The sequence below is a fragment of the Gopherus flavomarginatus genome, chromosome 3, assembly GCF_025201925.1.
Source record: "Gopherus flavomarginatus isolate rGopFla2 chromosome 3, rGopFla2.mat.asm, whole genome shotgun sequence".
NCBI classification, from domain to species: Eukaryota; Metazoa; Chordata; order Testudines; family Testudinidae; genus Gopherus; species Gopherus flavomarginatus.
In genome coordinates this window covers 181,783,355-181,804,410 of record NC_066619.1, presented here as the reverse complement: position 1 = coordinate 181,804,410, position 21,056 = coordinate 181,783,355, and the positions used below count along the sequence as shown (strand labels likewise).

At 38.8% G+C, this 21,056-nt stretch overlaps 1 protein-coding gene across 1 annotated transcript in view; it reads right to left on the bottom strand.

Annotated features, from left to right (window-relative positions):
• Window positions 1-21,056, bottom strand: part of USP53 (ubiquitin specific peptidase 53) — a 69,986-nt gene that overhangs the window by 3,599 nt on the left and 45,331 nt on the right. Inside the window, exons 11-15 of the mRNA XM_050946241.1 lie at window positions 20,460-20,609; window positions 18,718-18,864; window positions 17,668-18,394; window positions 13,669-13,745; window positions 85-184 (exon numbers count right to left, since the gene is read on the bottom strand). Coding sequence (XP_050802198.1) covers window positions 85-184; window positions 13,669-13,745; window positions 17,668-18,394; window positions 18,718-18,864; window positions 20,460-20,609 — 1,201 coding nt within the window. The remainder of the gene's footprint in view (window positions 1-84; window positions 185-13,668; window positions 13,746-17,667; window positions 18,395-18,717; window positions 18,865-20,459; window positions 20,610-21,056) is intronic.

Genomic DNA, 21,056 nt, shown 5'->3' with positions numbered 1-21,056 from the left:
TTCCGATCAACAAATGGAGCTCCACATGGACAGTGCATTTCAGATAGGAAAGTTTCACAGTAAAGAAACAAAAAAATTAATTACCTCTTCAGTGGAGGACTGTGCATCTGCAATTGAGATTCTGAAGGAAAGTTGGTGTGTGGTCTGTAATTAGCTTCCATATTCATTTGGTCTCTCCTCAAGTCTGGAGAAAAATAGTGTAAGTAAAGTAAAACTGGGCTAACAAAACAGCATTGTTCATTATTTCAAAATTACAATAAAAATAATATGGTCAACAAAACCACTTCCAATAAAAACCTTCTACATCTTTTTTCATAAGTTCAATTTGTTATACTTCAAAAAAGGTCTTTTTAATAAGAAACGCCCATTAAAATATCTACATACTGAATAGCTTAATTACTAAAAATATACCTCTGATCTCTGTTAACATCACATGCTTAAACACCTAGCAAATGATGGACACAGTGCATTTCTAAGATTTCTAGATGATGTGGGTCCATGGAGGCACAAGGTTGAAGGTTAACTTCAACTCCCAGAAAAGTATGAAGAACAGGTACTTAATCCTATAGTAGCTGTGTTCAAGATATATTGACTATATACACACACACACACACACACACACGCACACACACTATTGGTTTCCATGTCCCCCATGTGCATAAGGTCAGATTCTTTTCACCAGCAATGTCCATTCGGTCCATGCCTGTGCCCTAGATGTTCTCATGTCCCCACCATCCAAGGGCATAAAGGGGGCAGGGCAAGTGCGATTACCCTTAGTTCTTTCACCAGTATAGAATCACAGAAAGGCGCACACCATAGTAGCAGAGGAAGGAGAGTCATTGAATCCACATGGACAACACATTTTGAAGAATCACAATTACTTTAGGTAAGTAATCATTCTTTTTGAGCAATTGTTTACATGAATACTACTCTTGGTAACTAACAAGCAGTTGTCTGTTTTCTTGGAAGTACATACTAGAGTTCCTTCTTTAACAATGACTGCAGGATAGCCCTACCAAACTGGACATCCCAACTGGAAGCCTCTACACCAAGGTGCAGTGTCTTCTAAAGGGTGGGCCAAACTCCACATACCTGCATTCCAGATAGCAGGGAGAGGGACATTCAAAAAGGCAACAGAGGATGCATAATTTCCAGTAGAATGATCTCTAATGTAGCAAGGTGAATCTAACCCGGTGAACTCATAACATGTCCTTATATAGCTGGAGACCCACTTACATAACCTGTGTGAGGGTAAAAGTTCCCCCTTAACTATCAGCAAAGGCCATGACTAGATTGAGCATGTTCTTGAATGATTTTGCCTTGCTGATGTACGAAGACAGTTCTCCTTACTACACTAATTGTGTGTGAAGTTTAGCTTCTCCTGGGTTGAATGAGGTTTGAGACAGAAAACTAAGAAGCAAATACATTGGCTGATACGGAACTCAAACCACCTTGAGCAGAAACTTCAGTGATGCCTAAGAGAGACCTTGTGTTTATGAAATCCTGTATAAGAGGGACCTGACATGAAAGCACAAGTTTTCCCTACTCTTCTAGTTAACGTACCAGACACCAGAAAAGCAACTGAAAAGTAGCAACCTATTCTTTGTACCAAAGGTTAGGATGAGAAAATCAATCCTGCTAATACTGTATTGAGGCCTTTAAGGAATCTTGGCACTGTAGTGTGAGAAAATGTAGTATGGCCCTGGATAGGAGGGTAATGCACTGATATTGCTACTAAATGAACCCTTATGGAACTGAAAAAATTCAGATTGGTTCACAGCTAACAGTCTAATACTGCTGAAACTGGGGCTGTCAAGAGAGAAAGCTGGTGCTGAGATGCCCTAATGGAAATCCTCTTCCATTTTGCTTGTAAGTCAGTCTGGTTAAAAAAGTTTCCTGCTGGAACAGCATGTTCTGAACTTCAGCTGAACAGCTTTTTTCGGTAGATGTCAACCAGCCAGTATCCAGGCTGTTAGATGTAATGAAGCTGTGTTCAGGTATAGGATTAAGCATTGTTCTGCACGACAATATTGGGCAGGGCCAGTAGATCAATGGGGGACCTGTGGGGAGGACAGCTGTGTGGAAAGTTTTATCAGTTGTGAATACAGGAACTGCCTATCCTATGCTAGGACTATCAGAAATGCTCTGTCCTGTGTCTTGATTTGCCCTCTTCAGATCTCTTGGTATCACAGTGAATCAGCAGAAAGGTATACATCAGGCCTGGCATCCAGGAGATGAGAAAGGCATCTGCCAAGGAGCCTGGGCTCAGATGCCTCTCCCCTCCCACCCCCCCAAACAAAGCATCTGACACTTGTTGGCCTGGTCTGTGGCAGACATGTTTCCAGGAATCCTCACTTGCAAAAGTTGTTCTGTAGAACTGAATATTTAACAGACCACTCCTGGTTGTCTGAGAGCTTCCAGCTGAGTTGATCAGCTAAGGTCTTCTAAAGGCTGGGAAGGTGCTGATCCACTAGGTGTATTCTGAATAAGTTCCCACAATTCCAAAGCTACATAGCCTCCCAACAGAAAGGGGATGATCTTGTTCTTCCCTACCTGTTGACATGCATAAATGTGAAGTTGTCTGTTAGCACTTGTACTGTGGAACCCTGAAGAGGCAAGAATATTTGCATGCCAGGCAGACGGCTCTGAGCTCTAGGACATTTATATGGAGACAGGCTTCTTGAGAAGACCATAGGGCCCTGAATCCAAAGGGGATCTAGAAGAGGTCACTGAATGGAGGAAGTCACCTAAGTCTTGGTAAGTAAAGGGTAGAGAAGAGTACTTTCTTGCAGACCTGAAGAGGGTCAGTCTTCCCACCAGTTTAACGAGATGACTTCTTCTGGGACCATGACCATCATATGCACATGGGGTCTACTGTAGATACACCAATTTGAACACTTGCATAGAGCATAGGTGAAGTCTGGCAAACCATGTCATACAGGTGCTTGAAGCCACATGTCCCAGAATTCAATCATGTTTTCACTGATTTTCTTGGGTGATTTTGAAGTTGGTTGGTAAAATCTATTATTGTTTGGAATCTTTCCTGTGGAAGGTAAACTGTTGGCCTAGATTCACTGCTCCTGCTCCAATAAAAGCTATGCTCTCAGCCACTGTGGATTTCTCTCTGACCGAGATCCAAGAAGGCAAAAAGCTGTAGGGTTACCTGAATTCAGTTGTTCTTCCTTGAATTAGCTAGTTGAAGTATGGACAGACCTGGATTCCTGCCTTTTTTTTTTTAATATGAGCTGCCACAATTGCCAAGCCCTTGGTGGCATGGAAAGACTAAAAGGCAGGATCCTGTATTGGTAGTGCAGCAAGGTGGTGTGGTTCCCCATCACCCCAGAGAAGGACGAACCCCTCCTGACACCAGAGTGAGCGGAGCCAGCGAGTCCCATGCCTGCCCACCAGAGGTCAAGGCGCAGGACAGGAAGTATAAAAGCCCGACCCCAGAGCTCACTCACGAAGCAAATACTGGAGAGGCCAGACACCTCCAGCCTAGCTCCTGGTTGGGAGACCCCGGCAACCTGTGGCAGACCCAAGAACTGGCCTGACCTGCCAATGCCCAACACCGACCAGAGCCTGAGGGAGCTGCCCAGCCTGACCCATGCCAGTTACCCAGAGGACCCCAGAGTGCTTGACCTCACAGAGGAACTGCTCAGCCTGCCCCTCACCATTTACTCAGAGGACCCCAGGGTGCTTGACCCCCTGGAGGACACCGTCCAGACCAAGGTACCTTCAGAGGGGAAGTACGGAAGTAACCTGGGGGCAGCCGACCCTAGTCTGGCTGCAGCACTGCTAGAGCTTACGTCAGTGTGTTGCCGCCAGGATCCTCACTAACTCCACAGCAAGCCTTCTGTCACTGCCAAGATTTCTGAAAATAAGAGGTGGTTGCCATCAGGAGACCAAGACATTAAAAAAAAATCTCTTGTGGTTCTATCAGGCTTTTGACACTGACATCAAATCCGTTGCCTGGGGAAAGCCCCAGACTGAAAAGCAAATGAGGAAATGGAATAGGATTACCTATGGTAGAATCTCTCCTTCAGCTGATCCTAATTTCTCTTTTGTCTGATAGTAATACTGGGCAGAGGAGTGCTGTCTAAAAGATGGCTACTAGTATTTGCACTTTCTTCTTGGAGCAGAAACCATGGGTCCAAAGAGCAGAAGTCAGGAAAAAAAAGTTTCCTTTATCTTAAGAACCTCATACTCAAAGCCATTCTGCCAAAAATATCTTAAAATGTTGTTCAATAGAAAAAAGTAGAAATTTTGTCTTGAATTCCTTAAGTTTCCACTCCCGGTAAATATATTAAATTTAGATCCAAAATTAGGATATGGGCATGGAAGAAGTTTAACTTTTTTAAATAAAAAAAATAAGCTCACACACATTTTAGCTTAACAGTTGCTACTAGGTTTACTGTGATTATAGTTAAACTTTCAACATTCAAACTCTGAATTCATATCCCTCATATCAATCATTTGGTTCTTATTGTTATCTAGTTATGTTTTCCACATAATTGCTCCTTACTCCCCATAAAATGACTAATGTGAACTGCAGTTCCTAGCTAAACAATTCAGTCAATTATTTTACTTAATTTTGTTTCAGGAGCTGTGAAGTCCCTCGGTGAAACAGTTATGTAAATTGGACACAAGGAGGCAGCAGCGATTTGCAAGCAATCACTAGAATGTCACCAGGGCAGGCGTTCAATCACAGCCACTCACAGACACTGGGAGGTTTGTGCCTTTGGAATTCCAGCTAATTTAAAAATAGATGTGCTATTTTTCTCTTCTGCTGACATGGAGATCCATGCATGGTTAAAACCAGAGAGAGAGCGAGCGCAAGTCTACTGGGGAATTTTGGCTCCAGGTTTTTTTGCAAACCTAAATATGGTAGATGTTAGCATACTGCACAGTAGAAGCCTCAACACCATCATAAAAAACTCAAACAATAAATTAAAGATAATTTTGGCATTTCTCAAATACAAGCCAGTCAGATTTTTGGGACTCAACTTTTAACTTAAACATCTGAATAGATAGTCTTGTTTTTAAAAGACTACAACAGCCATTCTTCTATCCACTGAATAATCTAACTCCACTCCACCCAACCCCGCCAAAAAGGTGAAGATTATATTTCCACGTTTTAGAAAATATTTTCTATTGTATTGTCAAAATATTGCTAATAAAATATACAAAACCCAATTGTAGTAAACAAAAGGAACTTCATTTTTAGAGTAGATGTAGAACTATTAGTAAGAAGCCAAAGTATAATGACTGGCAGTATTTTCTGTGTGACAAATGAAATGTTAAAGTTTGGGGGGTTATTTAGGTTGTATTTGAAGAATTTACAGAGGGATTAAAATTTGGCAATGAACCTTAGAAAAACTAGACTACAGTATTACTGTTATGGATGTTTAATAACAGAAATGAAATGAAGGACTTTTGTAATTTACAGACATCCACTCTTGTTATATGCCCTCCCTTCACTAGGACATGCACATCGCACTTACGTACTTTCAGAAATCATTGTTTAAAAAAGATCTGACAAGGCTTAATTTGGTTGTCAGAATAAATTTAATTTAATCTTGCCCCTGCATGATCCATGTTAGGTTTCACAATGCTTTCACTCTACTCAACCCCCAATTAAAAAGGTTGAAGTATTCTTAATTTTACAAGTAATCCATCTGCACGCATTTCCTGACTTCTCAGAAGCCTGCAAATTAAATGTTTCCTTACCTCCACTGCATATACACATTGATTTATTAACTAGAATCGCCTGCAATGATTTCTACCCTCCCCCGCCACTTTCTCCAGTAGGCACTAGCTAGTGGGCAGCATCTTCTCCCTCTCCCATCATACTGCAAAATTAAGCACAAATTATTTTGGGATATTTATTAATTGTTCCTTCGAAGTTAAAAGGAATCAAAAAAAGATCCTGAAAAAAAATGGAGGGCCTGATCTTGATACTGGCTACTGAGAGTGCAATTTTAAAATTTCCCTAAATAATTACAGTCCACAACTTTCCTGTATTAGATTAAAATAGTTCCGCTTGATTTGTGGGAGGGCAGGGGAAGGAATGGAGGAGAGGTAGAGACTATCACTTCTCTCTCCTGGGGCAAGCACCATATTCCACTTTTCTCTGCCTCCCAGAGGAGAAGGAAGTAAGGGGAGCACTGGGCCTCATTCCATCCAGAGGAAGAAAACATTGCTTCTTTACACTTCCAGATTTACATACTCCTGAATGGTTTAATCTCCTACTTTTCAAGGAAAGCCCAGTATGTGGCAGTGGGCCCTAGATTTTGCCCCTAGGGTTCATGAAAACTGTGTGTGGGTTTCAAATAGCAGCCTGGCCGAAAAAAGGGTCAGGACTAAAATAAGAAATTAAAGCACACATGTAGACAGAACAATGAATCAGTGTGTGTGTGGAGGGGTGTCTTGCAATAACTTTAAAAACTGGATTAAAATTGGTGTTTCTTGTAAATATTACCAGGGGTTTTTTTTTTGTGAGGGGCATGGGGAGAAAGATTTAATTTAAGGGATAGATTAAAATCTTGTGCTCTTGTTATTCAAAATTAGAGATTGGGATGTCATTTCACACTTGCACTGATGTAATTGTTATAAAAACAGGCTTTAAAAAGAATCACATTTGTCATCACTAGACATTTTATCCTCTAACTATATTTGACTAGAAGGAAGACTTTAGTCAATTAAATATGGAATAAGTCACAACTAAAGCCACTGTAAACAAATATCCTTGTTATTGTTCATGTTTCACATTATGCAGATTAAATGGCTGTACATTTCAGTACACAGATCTGTGAATATAAAACAAGACAGACTGTCATATACATTTACTGTGCCTTTAAAGGCAGTGACTAAATTTCCTTAAAGAAACAGGGATTAGTCTGAAGTTCATTTGGACAAAATTTAAAAGACATTCCTATTTTTCCCTTTGTAAATTTATGTTTGGAATTTTCACTAGGGGAATGAGACATCACATCTCTCCTGAGTAAAAAGGGGGAAAACCCCCGTTTTTACTCAGATAAAGATGTGATGTGACACCTATCCTCAAATAAACTGAAAATTTGAGCCTTGTGTTTGAATTCATCGGTTTTTTTTTCCCAGTTAATAATTCAACAAGATTTCAAACAAATGGTTGTCTGATGCTGTTAAAACAATTGTGTTTACAACAGATGAGACACTATTAGCAGTATAACGTTTTATTTAAAAAGCACTGCCGGCTTTAGTAATGCAAGACATTAGTTGTTAATTCCTAAAGAGAAGAGAATTGGGAGTTGAGGACTAAAGATCTGTATTATCAGTTTTATCCTTAACTCACTTCACTCATTTGTAGAACATGCAGCATTTCCCTTCAAGATCCTTGAATAAGAAGGTGCTATGTAGATGGGGAAGTAGCCACGGGGAGCAGAGGAAGCTCAGATGCCCAGAGGTGCCAAAGAATAGGAGGAAGAAGTAGGACAGAGCTCAGGAAAATAGCAAGCACATAGCTGCAGCGCATACAGTCCCTGTGCTGGAACATGGAGTACAGGGTGGGCCTGGGTTCTCCTACCAGCCACTGGGGAAGCAGCACCACCTTAGACATAGAATGGAGGACTGCCAGGAAAGGTAGGGGGACAGTTAGTCTGGAGGGACTTTGACAGATCCTAGAAGAGAAGGTATTATGATTCAGCTAGAGGGCCAAGTCATGAAGGAGGAGCAACCCGAGTCCCAAAGAAGATGGCTACCCTGAGTCCCGGAGGATGAGACTGCGACAACAGTTGAGTGACCGCATGAAGGGGCGTCTGACTAGTGACGAGTTATTCCCCAGGTGAGCCATGAAGAGGCATGCCAGCAGTCAGTAATGAACCCTGTTACAACCTCAAAACCCCATTCTAAGGAGGGCAGCCTCAAGGGTGACAGGGTAATTCCATTCTCCTTTGGTTTTTAGCATTTGCAGTTTTGTGGACACTTATCCACCAGGATTCAGGTGAAGACTCAACTCCTTCTACATGTCACTAAAAACTTTATGATGGGAAAGGTTTTAGTTATTATGGAGCTTCACTAGCTACAAACATCCAAGATACTCACAAAATATTCCATAACCCTTTATCAATTCTCTAAAGTCCTAACATCCCTGCATGTTGATGACTAACAGAGCCCAAAGAGAAAAGTGTCTGAATATTTCCACATCACTGCATTTAAAGGATAGTTAACTTTCTACAGACTCATTTCCAGTTCACCATTTCATTCACTAGGATGTAAAAAATATAGAACAAGAGTTGCTTTAATGTCATTCACACCCAACGCTGGCAAAATAAATTTGATTAAAATACTGTAATTGATATTAATTTTGCTTATAATCCTCTTGCTTATTAGATAAGTATGGAGTTTGACACACATTTATTGAAAGTTTACTGCCTCTGTCAGAAGATACAGAATGGATCTAAGGTCAATGAAGAATAACCATATTCGGTTTGGAAATAAATCATCATGATAACATAGGACTCAACAAAAATGTGGAAGTAGGAAGAGAAAAATCCCAATAATATAATGCAGGTGGTCTACATGTTGTGTCAGAGAAGGAGTCATCATGAGTCAATTAATAAGTGCTCTCTCCATTAATTAGCATGGACAGGTGTCCACACTGCAAAGCATTCCATTAAATAGGAATAGGTAACAAGCTGTCTATAGGCAAAAGATGGGAGAGGAAAGTAAACTTTCCTCTTACCCACAAAGAAGGTCCCTTCAGCTTAGAAGTGTGAGGAACACTGGCAGAGACAGCCGGAAAGCTCGCATTGCCACTGCTTATGCTATTTCTCCCTTGTAAAATAAAAGGACTTCAGCCTCTTGGGCAGTAAAGCTGGCAGCTTTCATGAACACTACATTCACTAATAAATAATATTAATTACTATGCATGCATCCGACGAAGTGGGTATTGACCCACGAAAGCTCATGCTCCAATATGTCTGTTAATCTATAAGGTGCCACAGGACTCTTTGCTGCTTTTACATGAATTACTATGTAAGTGCTGTATCAAAACTGATCAGAGTAAACACCTTTCTGAGATAAGGGTAGGATTTTCAAAAAAGTACTCAGCACTTGTCTAACTGGTTTAATTCTGCTATCAATTACAAAGTTAATTCCATGATAAAGATGAGGGCAGGGGAGGGAGAGAAACAAGAGAAAACCTGATTTGTCCAAAACCAAATAAGTAGCCAGTGAGAGCTGAACTAGACTGAATTCCGTTTTTCTGTTCAGGGTATGTGTAACTTTCTAAAAGTACTATTTCTTGTACATTCCATCTCCAAGAGGTTAATACAATAGCTTGGTTGGTTTGTTTTGACTACTTATTTTCTTAACTTAATTCAAAAGGCACATGAAGTGCCAGACAGACATCTTTTTGTATATTTTAAGGGACTCAAAATATAATCATTGACCCAATGCAAATTTAAAATTCACAAGTTTCTTTAAAAAGACAAAGGCATGTCTATTTCCCTCCGCCTCCAATCCGGTTTGTGGTTACACCTATGTATCTGAGCATATGCCAACCTGATTTGTTCCTTTAACTGCCCTTTATCCCAACATTACTCCCCCAAATGAACCATTAGAATGCACTATACCCATTACTTACAATTTACACTAATTACACTTGCTTTAAAAAGGAACAAATTTGTCGCAACTTGTAAATAACCAATTTGATCTGGAAGGTATATAGATTCTGAATAGTTTAACAGTAAATATTTAGTTATTGAAGAGGAATATTTAGGATTCCATATACAAAGCTTTCAAATGATGCTGATCTTATGCATTTTTTGAGGAAATATTTGCCATACAAATATTTTTAAATGTAGTATTTGAACACAGTTTAGTCAGTAACCTCTGAACAATACCTCAGCAACTGAAAATTTCAAATATGGTTTGGTTACATCTAATTTGCATTAGTTACTGAGGTATCCTTTGATACATTGTCACTAACTTATTCCTATTGCCAGTGAACACCAGTGTCCATTCTCCCACTGATACACTAAGACAATACAACAAAAATTTGTTGTAACATAAAGGTTAAGGGCAAATATATTCTAGGTAATCCACACAATACCTGGCAATTTAAGTTACTCACTTCATGTGACAAGAAAACCAGATTGAAAAAGAATTCATGTGTATCCAATGAAGAATTAGAATAATTGCAGAGAAAAGATTCTAAAGATTTAGATTTAAGGTTAAAAAACAGAAGCCACACAAACAGAAGATTAAAAAAGCAGCTAGGTAATTATAAAATTACCTTAGCAAGTGGCTTTATGTTCATTGCCACCAGCTGACAGACTGCTTTGTACAAGTACAGAAAATGTAATTGCTTCACGGTTATTAGGTTGTGATTTTGGCCGACCTCATACTATTTCCTGTAATATTTATATGCTGAGGCACTTACCAGCTTTATAAAAATCCAGACATTTTAATATGTAAAGGAAGTTGATTTTCTTATTGTAAGTATTTCCTCCTAATATTGCTACGTATCTGATGAAAAAAATGAAAAGCTTCTGAGTGACGTGTACGACTACTTAAGATCGGAGTTAGTACTGAGTTTATACCCAGCCAGGGCCAGCTCTAGGCACCAACAAACCAAGCACGTGCTTGGGGCAGTATAATTCCAGGGGTGGCATTCCGGGTGCTTGGGGCAGCATTCTGGGTTGTTTTTTTGCTTCTGCAGTTGCGCTCTTAGAGATTGTTTTCTTTCTTTCTTCCTTCTCCCTGCTTGGGGCAGCAAAAAACCTAGAGCCGGCCCTGTACCCAGCAGAAGACGTATAGTTCTAGAGAAAAAAATTCCTGAATGGAACCCAAGGAATTTAAAAAGATTTAACAAAAAAAAGTTATACATTCTCATCCTCATAATAGAGAGACACTTATAATGGCTGTCGATTGTTGGCAAGCACTAAAAATGGAGATTTCAATTTAATCAGTGTTAGAAAGTTTTGAAAGGAAAACAAAGGAGATGGAACTCTGGGAGTATTTCTAATAAGGGTATATAAGGTAGGCTTGGAAGGACTAGATTTTTATTGGTAAATGTTCATTTCACCTTTTGACCCAGGAATCTCATGGTGCCAATTAGCAGGGAGCACAAGGGTGCATAAGGATTACAGGGATCCCCTGGCTCTGGTATTTACTTTACTAGTTCAAAGTATATCATGTAAAGTTTCTAATGAAAGCTAGTGTCATAAGATCCTCAATGATTATGAAATGCATACATGGATAGTATGCAAGGAGTTATGCATGTATTATACTGAAAATTATGTTCTTTGGTTCTCTGATTTGGGGCTGGTGATCAGTAAAGGTGAGAGACAGGTTTACATTTTATCCATCTGTCTATACATAAATTGAGTAATGCAAGATTCACAGCGGACAACCCATTTACAATTTAAGCAGAATGTTAATCAAGTGATTGCAAAGTTTCCAGAGGAGAAAAAAAAAGTATATGCAATGAAGGTTATCCTGTCTGCAAGTGCAGACAATGAACTATAACTTTAGGGACAGAAAAAAAAAAAAAAAAAAAAAAAAAAACTTCTGAATCTTTCCACAGAGACGGCACAACAATGGCATGCTTGTTTCATGAAGGAAGATCACAGCCAAGCCTGACTGTAATACCATGGAAAGATTTTAGGTGAGCTTTTGGTCTGTCTTATGACAATATCTTTTTAGTTAAGTTTAGCTTCTACTATGCATGTTATGATTTTATTTTATATGTAACCTTGGCTTCCAATATTTCTGCATGCTATCATTTGACTCTGCTCTATGTGACATAAACTTGATTTCTCTACAAACAAACCTAAGTGCTGTGTGTTAAATGGAGCTGTCTTCTATGGTATAACTGGTAAGCTGTGATATACTGTTCCTCTGGAACTGGGAATTCTGTGAGCGTCCAGTGGATCAGGGGCTGGGCACTCCAGGCAGACACTTGGAGGACTTGGGGGTTGGACTGTGCCTATCATTAACCTGTAAAGAAAGAGCAAGGCCTGGAAGGCAGCTCTTGTATTGCCAGAGGATGGTAGTGTTGGGAACCTGATCCACAGCAGGTATAGACAAGGCCTCTTCTTGCTAAGGGCGGGCAGGAGCAAGGTTCCTCGTAACCCCAGGAAGCATCTCCCACCCACCTACACCCAAATATTTCCATCAATAACTGAAATTTACAGATAAAGGTGCTGCTTGAGAACTCAGAGTTTGAATTAAGGATATTTCATTTGAATATTTTGACATGTTGACAATTTGTTTTAACAGCTATGAAGCTTTAACCTTTTGAATTTCTCTCTCTAATGTCATTGGATAATTACTGTTCAACCTCCACATTGTCTCCCCTCCCTCCCGCTGCATGATTTCCCACAACTATGAACATTTAAATCTACAGAAAGTGAAAAGCTCAAAATTTAAAAAATTGAATTCTGTCATGCTTATGTTTAGTATACACAAGTATGGACAAGTTGTTTGTGTGACCTAGTGACTAGAGCACTGGACTGAGACTCGGGAGACCTGGGATCTATTTCCAGCTCTGCCACTGGTCTGCAGGGTGACCTTCTGCAAGTCCCTTCCACTCTCTGTACCTCAGTTTCCCCATCTATAAAGTGCTTGGAGATCTACCAATGGAAAGCACTGTATGATAGCTAAGTAAACTGTAGAAACAAATGCAGTCTAATCCAGCATGCTCAAAGACATGGGTAACCAAAAAATTGCACTAGTGCACTGTAATCTGAATTATGTAACAGCCAACTCAGCTTTACAATGAAACATGATTTAAGTGATAATTCCAGGGTCCAACAAATACCAGTTAATTAATGGAGATGATCTTCTCATACGTGGGTACATGATGAGCCTCATGACCAGACTGGGATGATAGGGTCTCCCAAGCTTTTCTCTGTTGCACCAAGGGCTCACAGTATGGAGAAGACAAGAGCTACTGTTCCAACATACTTGAGCTGTCGGTTGGTTGTTTTTAAAATCACTTGGTGCAGTTTCTTAACAAATGAGGCTGCCTAACAAAGGAGCTCTCTCGTACAATTTATTAAAAATTATACGTGTTCCTAGAACATGTAACATGATTACCAAAATACCAAACGGCATCAATTTAGCCAGGGTTACCAAGTTGTGAGGTGAAGAACTCAAATTATTAAGATTAGTCAGAACACTGAGTAATGGTGAACAGTATCTGAAGAATGAATCAAAATATTGGTATTCATTGTGGAGAAAAAGAGCCAGCCTGCCACCAGGAAGACAAGGGAAGGCTATAAATACACAGGATATGTACAGAATGGAAGCAAGGCATCTCTCCATGGGAAAATGGTGGCCCAGTGGGACACATTCCCAATACTATAGATTCCATTCAGATTCACCCAAATACAAATTAACTTCACATGTGAACTTGCCCATTATGCAAATGCAAATCTAAGATTTGGTAATCTAGTACTAAGCAGCAACGGTTCGCATAGTTAGAGAAGGAGAAGTTCACTTTTATTGGTTGGTCAACTCTGCAAAATCTGAACTGCCGGTAACTATGCAAAGTCTATCCGGAACCTTTCAACTTTTTACACAGTATTAAAATTTAGTAATTAATAAAACAGCAATTTTGGACAACAGCACATCCAGAGGTTCTTTAGAAAACTTTATAATAAATATGCAATTTAAAATTCTCACCATCAAAATAGTTTCTGTTCTGCTGGGAGGTAGACTGCAACACACTTTCAGTATATTTGATCGACAGATTCTGGTCACTGTAAAACAAAACAGACCTTGTAGTTTAAAATTTAAATTAGTGCACGATTACAGTTGCCCATATATGTAAAGTATACTATAAACATTTAATTTTTTGTGTACACAACATATTAATTTGGCTTTACAAACACTAATTTAGGACTAATCCTCCTTCTCCTTACAAAATTTACAAGTCTCTCTGTTTAAGCAGTATATTCTACAGGTGAGCATAATATTTATATATATTAGTTGGGTCTCAAAGTTATCAGTGATTGAAAAATGATGTGCTGGATGTGAAAGGTGATTGACACCAACAACTTACATTATTTGGGAACAAAAATTGCTTAAAATTTGTCCTTAATGAAGGCCAGGGAGAAGGCAGGATATACTTTTGAAAATTTCCCCTTAAATGATAAATAGTCCAAAACATAAATGGGAGTTAAGTGCCTAACTCCCATTTTGCCTTTAAAAATGTTCCCCTCAGCTACCAGTGTGAGAAAAAGCACACTTTTTAAAGGACAAGCTTTCAACTCCAAATATTTCCAAATGGGCACATGCAAAAAATGTGCTCTTAAATATTTAACTTTTCAATTCCTCCTCTCCAGAAAAGTTTTTTTTAATATTATACACAAAACATACACACACAAGCACACAGATGCACAAAATTCTATGTTGTTGCCATTTTCTTCAAAGTTTAATTTTACCACGCAGTTAGAACCTTCCTTATACACTAAAACTTTAGGTTAATAGTTTCAAGACACAAAAATATTACCATGTCAAAGTTAGATTGTACTTGACCAATCTGCCTGTTTCAGACAATCAAATGTGGTGTCACAGAGCCAGAATACATTCCCATCCCCTGCCCCTGTATAAGACTTAATAGAAAAAATAGACTTCATTTTTATTTGAGCTTCCTGAAAGATTCAACAACACATACTACTGATTCAGCTTAAAAAATGTAGAAGTACATAACATTCAGCTACAAAAGAGTAGAAGAGTTACTGTTCCTCCCTCTCCCCCATGATTGTCAATTACTCAGACTGATCATCTAAAAAGCTTTTCAGTGCTGTGCAACATATAGAAGGAAAAAACAGCTCTGCCCCAAAGGGCTTTTAACCAATATAAGGGAAAATAATGGATCAGACAGAATCTGTGGACCAGATAACATCAAACCTCAAAGCAATTAAACTGAAAGTTTGCTTAATTTTTGTTTAAATATTACCACCTACTGGAAATCTTTAAAAGAAAAAGTCTGTTTTGAAGAGATCTCAGTGAAGAGAAGAATGGGCTATGGGCTGTTTTATTATGCACTTTTCAGATATACATTATTAGATCTGTGCTTATGCTGTGGTAAACAATGGACAGATTTACCCTAACAGTTGTCACACAAAACTTTGATTAAACTCATCCTTAGACAACTACTTCTGGCAGAGATTTTCAACCAGGGTACTTGGCTTTGGAATTTGCTTCCTTCCTTCTTTCAGAATATGGAAATTTTCAGGTCATGCTATAAGACCCATCTGTTTACCTTTTGGGGAAGGTGGGCGTTGATGGTGTGGAGTGAACAATTAATGGGACCATAATCTGGGAAAATTCTGCACGACTATTTTCCTTGAATGAAATATGGGCCCAAGTGACGGTTCCATGTCACTTTTACATAAAACTATTCCAGAAAAGCCATTAAAATAAGTATGGCTTAATTTTTGTCATTCTAACACAGGAGAAATGGATTTTAGGATTTTTCATCCAAAACAGTTATATTTTGACAGATATTTACCGTCACATCCAACTAGATGCAAACAACTGAAAATACATCAAAGTGTTACAAGTTTAAACCCTAAAATGTTTGGGGGTTAAAACACAGCAGAGCCTTGTGGTGACCACAACCAGCTAAAAATATTTTTTAAAAGCATAAGACCCGTTTACATTAGGCATAATACATTTTAACACAACCTATTTTCCTAATCTACACATGCATTTACTCATTAACATCTTGTTTGTATCAATATTAAAACTGAGATCTTCCCTCAATGAGTTGTGATTGTCACTTAGGCCCACTCATTTGTACCTAGTTGTGAAGCTTTTAAAATAAGTCTTTATCACAAAATTCAGCTAGGAAGTTTTAACAGCAGGCTTGAAAGGAAAATTCAACAGATTTGGTATAGCAAGAGAATTGACTCCCAAAGCTCTCTTCCTAATACCTTTGGCAGGAGCCATGACTACTCTCTAACTTCCTTGTCATGAGAAGATAGGGAAAAAGAGGTACACATCACTAAAAGTATAGGAGAGATGTGTAGTAACTCGGCAGGAGAAGAAAAACAAGGAATAATATTTGAGGGAAGTGAGAAAAAAAATGAAGGGTACATCTAACACTGAAATAAAAGATCCATGGCACAGCTGTGTCTGGCCTCAGCCAGCTGACTTTGGCTTGCAGGGCTTGGGCTGCAGGGGTAAAAAATGCTGTGTAGGAATTGGGGTCAGGCTGGAGCTTGATCTCTGGGACCCTATGAGGGAGGAGCATCTCAGAACTCAGGCCTGAATGTCTACACAGGAATTTTACAGTCCCACAGACTGAGCCTCGCAAGCCAGAGTCAGCTGACCTGGGGGCCAACTGCAGCTGTTTAACTGCTGTGTAGATGGACCCTAAGAGCCTACTGGAATACACAGACACTGTATCTTTCAAGTTGTTTTTCCCCTTACATCCTGAAAGCAGTCTCAATAAGTTCCCTCAGACAGAGTTGTGTTAAATCAAGAAATCACTGAAACTGCTTTCCACTAGTCCATTAATGATTTAGGCTCTGTCTTCACTGCACTTCCGTCAGTAAAAGTTCTCGGTCAGGGGTGTGAAAAGACACCTCCAACCAACAAATGTTTTACCAATAAAAAGCGCCGCTGTAGGCAGTGCTCTGTCAGCGGGAAATGCTTTCCCACTGACAAAGCTACCGCCCCTCACTGGAGGTTGTTTTATTTTGTCAGCAGGAGAGCTCTCTCCTGACAATGAAGAGTGGCTATTCAGTCAGTGTAGCTTACTGCAGCACCGTTGTAGCAGCACAGCTGTGCCACTGAAAGGTGTGCAGTGTAGACACAGCCTTAGAAAAGTACATATAAAAATGGCATAAGCAACTTGTCATTGAAATTTAGTTATTTATCTGCAGTATTTCTACTACCAAAAGTATTTATCAGCTAGGAAGGCAAGGACCATTTTAAGTGGCAGAGCTTTGTGTAACATATTAGCTTTTTAAAAAAAACATGGTTCAACGGAAGAGAAAATTTAGATGCCTAGCAGGTTGAAAACACTGCTTCAGGTCTTCAGTGTTAGAGAGCCATGAAAACAAGCTGTTAAAGGTTTATATCATCTTATGTTCATTGTTTCTGTATATTACAGTTTGCAAAAATGTTTAATAATGCCTAGGATTTGTTAAACTAGTGTGTTAATTGTACCAACGTATGCATTTACATAAGCTCTGAGACACAGATTTATTTGGCGCACTTTACCCGCTGAACTGCAAGATGTACATCTAAAATCCTACTAAATGTTTCATTCTAGATTACATGCAACATTGCTGTCACACCATTCTCACAGATTTGTCCATCAGCCTTCCCATAAATTCTACTCACTAAGGGACCAATTCTGCAGCCCTTACGTGTACAAGTCTCATAAGAGTTAATGAGAGTTTTGAATGGTGAAAGTGTTGGGCCATGGTGATTATACAGAATTCATAATTAGTCTCACAGTTTGACTTCGTATTTGTTTTCTACACAACCCCTCCCACTCTCTAGGACCCAATTTCAACCTTTCCTAGTTTTCTACAACTGTTGCCTATAATAAAAGATTGAATATTTCAGACAGTTAACTTTACCCACAATCCAGAAAACACCACATGGCACTAAAACAATTCACACTTCGTTAAGACTCTTATTTAGAGAATTTGTTAGCATTACCTGCAGGAAACAGTTTCTTTAATACTCTTGATGTCCAATGGGCTAGTTCCTTCAACAATAGGCGAATCCAGATTGGCAGATTCATTGCTGATATGATCACTACTTTCATATCCAGACTCAGTCCTTTGCATTTGCCAACTGTCAGCATGGACTTGTCTCTCCGTAAATCCTTGAATTTTCTCAGTATTTCCTTTTCCTTCCGAATCCAAGGAACTCCGACTTCCTGTCTCCTGTTTTGTTTCGTCTTCATAAATAGTCATTAACCCTTTCTGGGTTTGGTTCTCTTTTGGCCAATTGTTAAAGCTCCGCTCCTTTTCATGTTTAGGTTTACTGCTTGGATTTGTCTTATGCTGTGGGCTATGCTGCTGCTTGTCAGTCTCAATGAAAATGCTGTCCACATTTAGTGTCTCTCGCATAGGTTTCCAACCTCTGTTTCTGCTTCTGCTGATACTTCCTTTTTCCCTAGAGTCTTGGCTGCTGTCTGTATCATAGCCAGTGGCACTGTCAGCCCTAACCCTGCTCATCGTTTTCTCCCCAGCAGGAAAAACTTCTCTTTTATTTGATCCTAAGACACGTGCAGAAGGCCTGGTTTGGTTTGGTACTCTTTCATGTTTGTAGGGTCCTCTTCCCTGGCTACCATATAGCCGCTGATCAGTGTAGTGTCTAAATCCATTTCCAGCAGGGGGTGATCCTGACTTAAAATGAGAGCGGTCTTCCCCTATTAGATCTTGTAAAACGAAAGAAAAGAAAAAAAAGAAGCTCCATTGAAGTTCTCCTTTCAAGTACATTCTTTTAATAAAAATCTTCCCTGTCTGACATTGTTGTGCATAAGACAGCTATTTATTCCTGCTATGCCGTAACAATTTAAGGGGAAAGGGAGGAAAAAAAAAAGTCAAATGGCACAAATTTTAAAAACATCTGTAAAAGTGGAGACTTTAATCTTGATTTTTTTTCCTTTATCTAAATAGCAAATTTAGCACATAACATTTTTAATCTAGACAAACTGATATTTCCGCCATTTGTTTCTAAAGTTTAATTTTTAAATTGTACCTCTACGTCTCCCAGAGTCTCTTCTTGGTCCTCTATCTGCCTCTTTTCTTAGGTAGGATGAAAAGTTTCTCATATCAACTGCCTTCTGGGCACACTCTTTGGAGATGTCCTTTAATTTGTCCTTCTGATCACTGTGCCCTAACTTAACTGCAAAAATATTCATTATTGCATCTTCTCTAAATAGCCATGGCAAAAAGCATGTACAATTACACTTACTATACTTTCACATTCTAGTGAAGGCTACACCACCACCTATCTACCTCAAATTTTAAAAATTCAGAACAGTCTGCACACAGCAAAATCCATTAAGGTTAATTAATACAATTATATATAATACTTACCTTAAAAGGATCCTTACAAATATAAACTTATAAATTTGACAAAATATGTACATTGATTGTGTTTCATGTAAGCAAGGTTTAATTGCAACTGTTGAACATACTACATGTTTTCCCTCTGGATCTAAAACTATTTGACCTGAATGAAAATTAACCTTTAGGGCTCATACTAAAAAAAAGCAGAGGGTTAATATTAAATTACTTCATCAAAAGCAAGGCTTTGTTTTTGAGAATATAGTGGAGTTTCAAGTAAAGAATCAAATCTGTTTTATTTAAACTGATGTTCCCAGTCAGTGAGCAGTGTTCATTTTTGGGTCACCATCAGTCCCAAGTGAGTTAATAGCAAGTTGAACATTTTTAAAATTTACAGTGAAAGAAAAAAGTACTTTAGCCATCGAGTCTGGCTCCAAGTGGTAAGAAGAAAATAATTTTAGCTAACATCTAGACCAGGCGTAGGCAACCTATGGCACGGGTGCCGAAGGCGGCACGCGAGCTGATTTTCAGTGGCACTCTCACTACCCGGGTCCTGTCCACCAGTCCAGGGGGCTCTGCATTTTAATTTAATTTTAAATGAAGCTTCTTAAACATTAAAAGCCTTATTTACTTTACATACAACAATAATTTAGTTATATATTATAGACTTATAGAAAGAGACCTTCTAAAAATGTTAAAAATGTATTACTGGCATGTGAAACCTTAAATTAGAGTGAATAAATGAAGACTCTGCACACCACTTCTGAAAGGTTGCTGACCCCTGATTTAGACATTGGGAGACAGGAGGGGGTAATTAATAGAGAAAAGAAATCTCTTAATTAAGCAGAATCAGTTTCTCTTGTCTAGGTCCTTCATTCCTTCTCTCTTACTGGTCTTTAAGGTGTAAACCACATTGGCAACCCAATGAGGGGGAGGAGATGGAAGTGAGGGCAAGCTGTGTCCTTCCTGCATCGGCGTCACCCAATTGTGATATCCTGATACGAGAATTTTGTAATTTGTCTTAACCTGAAAATCTAATTTACACATAAAAATGGACTGATGTTTTAACAAATATAGTAGAAGCCCACCATAAAAAGGAAGTGGACTATTGCTACTTATGCTTTCCAAACATAGGACAGGAAAGATCAATTTAAAAGCAAAGAATTACAGTCAATAACTACAGAGTCCAATCCAACATATTACTACAATAGTGGATTTTTATTGGGGCAGGAGGGCAGTGGAGAACTTAGTCATACAGTGACTAAGTTCAAATTAGTTTTTCACATGTCATTTAATCAGTCTTCATGGTAGGTGGACTGAAAGTTCAGTACCAATGATGGAACTATTTCAGAATAAGCTTTGCAGCTAAAGAAAATGTATCCAAAATAACATTGCTGTAAAAGAGAGTTAGGAAATTACATATTTAATTACCTGGCACTCTACCACCACTTGCTTGAATATGGCTTCTACTGAATGCTGAACTGTCTGTCTGAAATTTTTTAATGCTCTTCTGACCAGCACATTCTCCAAATCCATTCTCTTTTGTGTGATCTGACTTTGGAACGGATGATTTCTCAAATCCTATAACATTACACATCATTAATCTTCGGAAATGAAATTCTTGCTCATTTACATCTTCACATTTATTTTTAATTTCAAGAATTAGAAAGTATAGTTTTGGATTACTTTAAGTTTTACTTAGTTCACTTAATAGTTTGGGGCATACAAGAAGATTTTTGTAATGTTACATATTATACAATTTGTCAATATAAATATGGTGATGGCCTTCACTTCTGATTTTCTTCCTTAGACTATCACCATCAGGCAACAGTTCACGAAGTGAATGGGAACAGGCCAAATCCAATTAACCTTTCATCATCACTTTCAAATTTTGTAACACAGACAGGACCACTAGAAAATAGCCAAACACTGCACAGTCAAAGGGCTAGATTCTGACCAGGCAGGGAGACTACGCTGCCCTTCCATAATGAATCCCTAAATAATAGGTTTCCTGCAACCTCAAGTCTT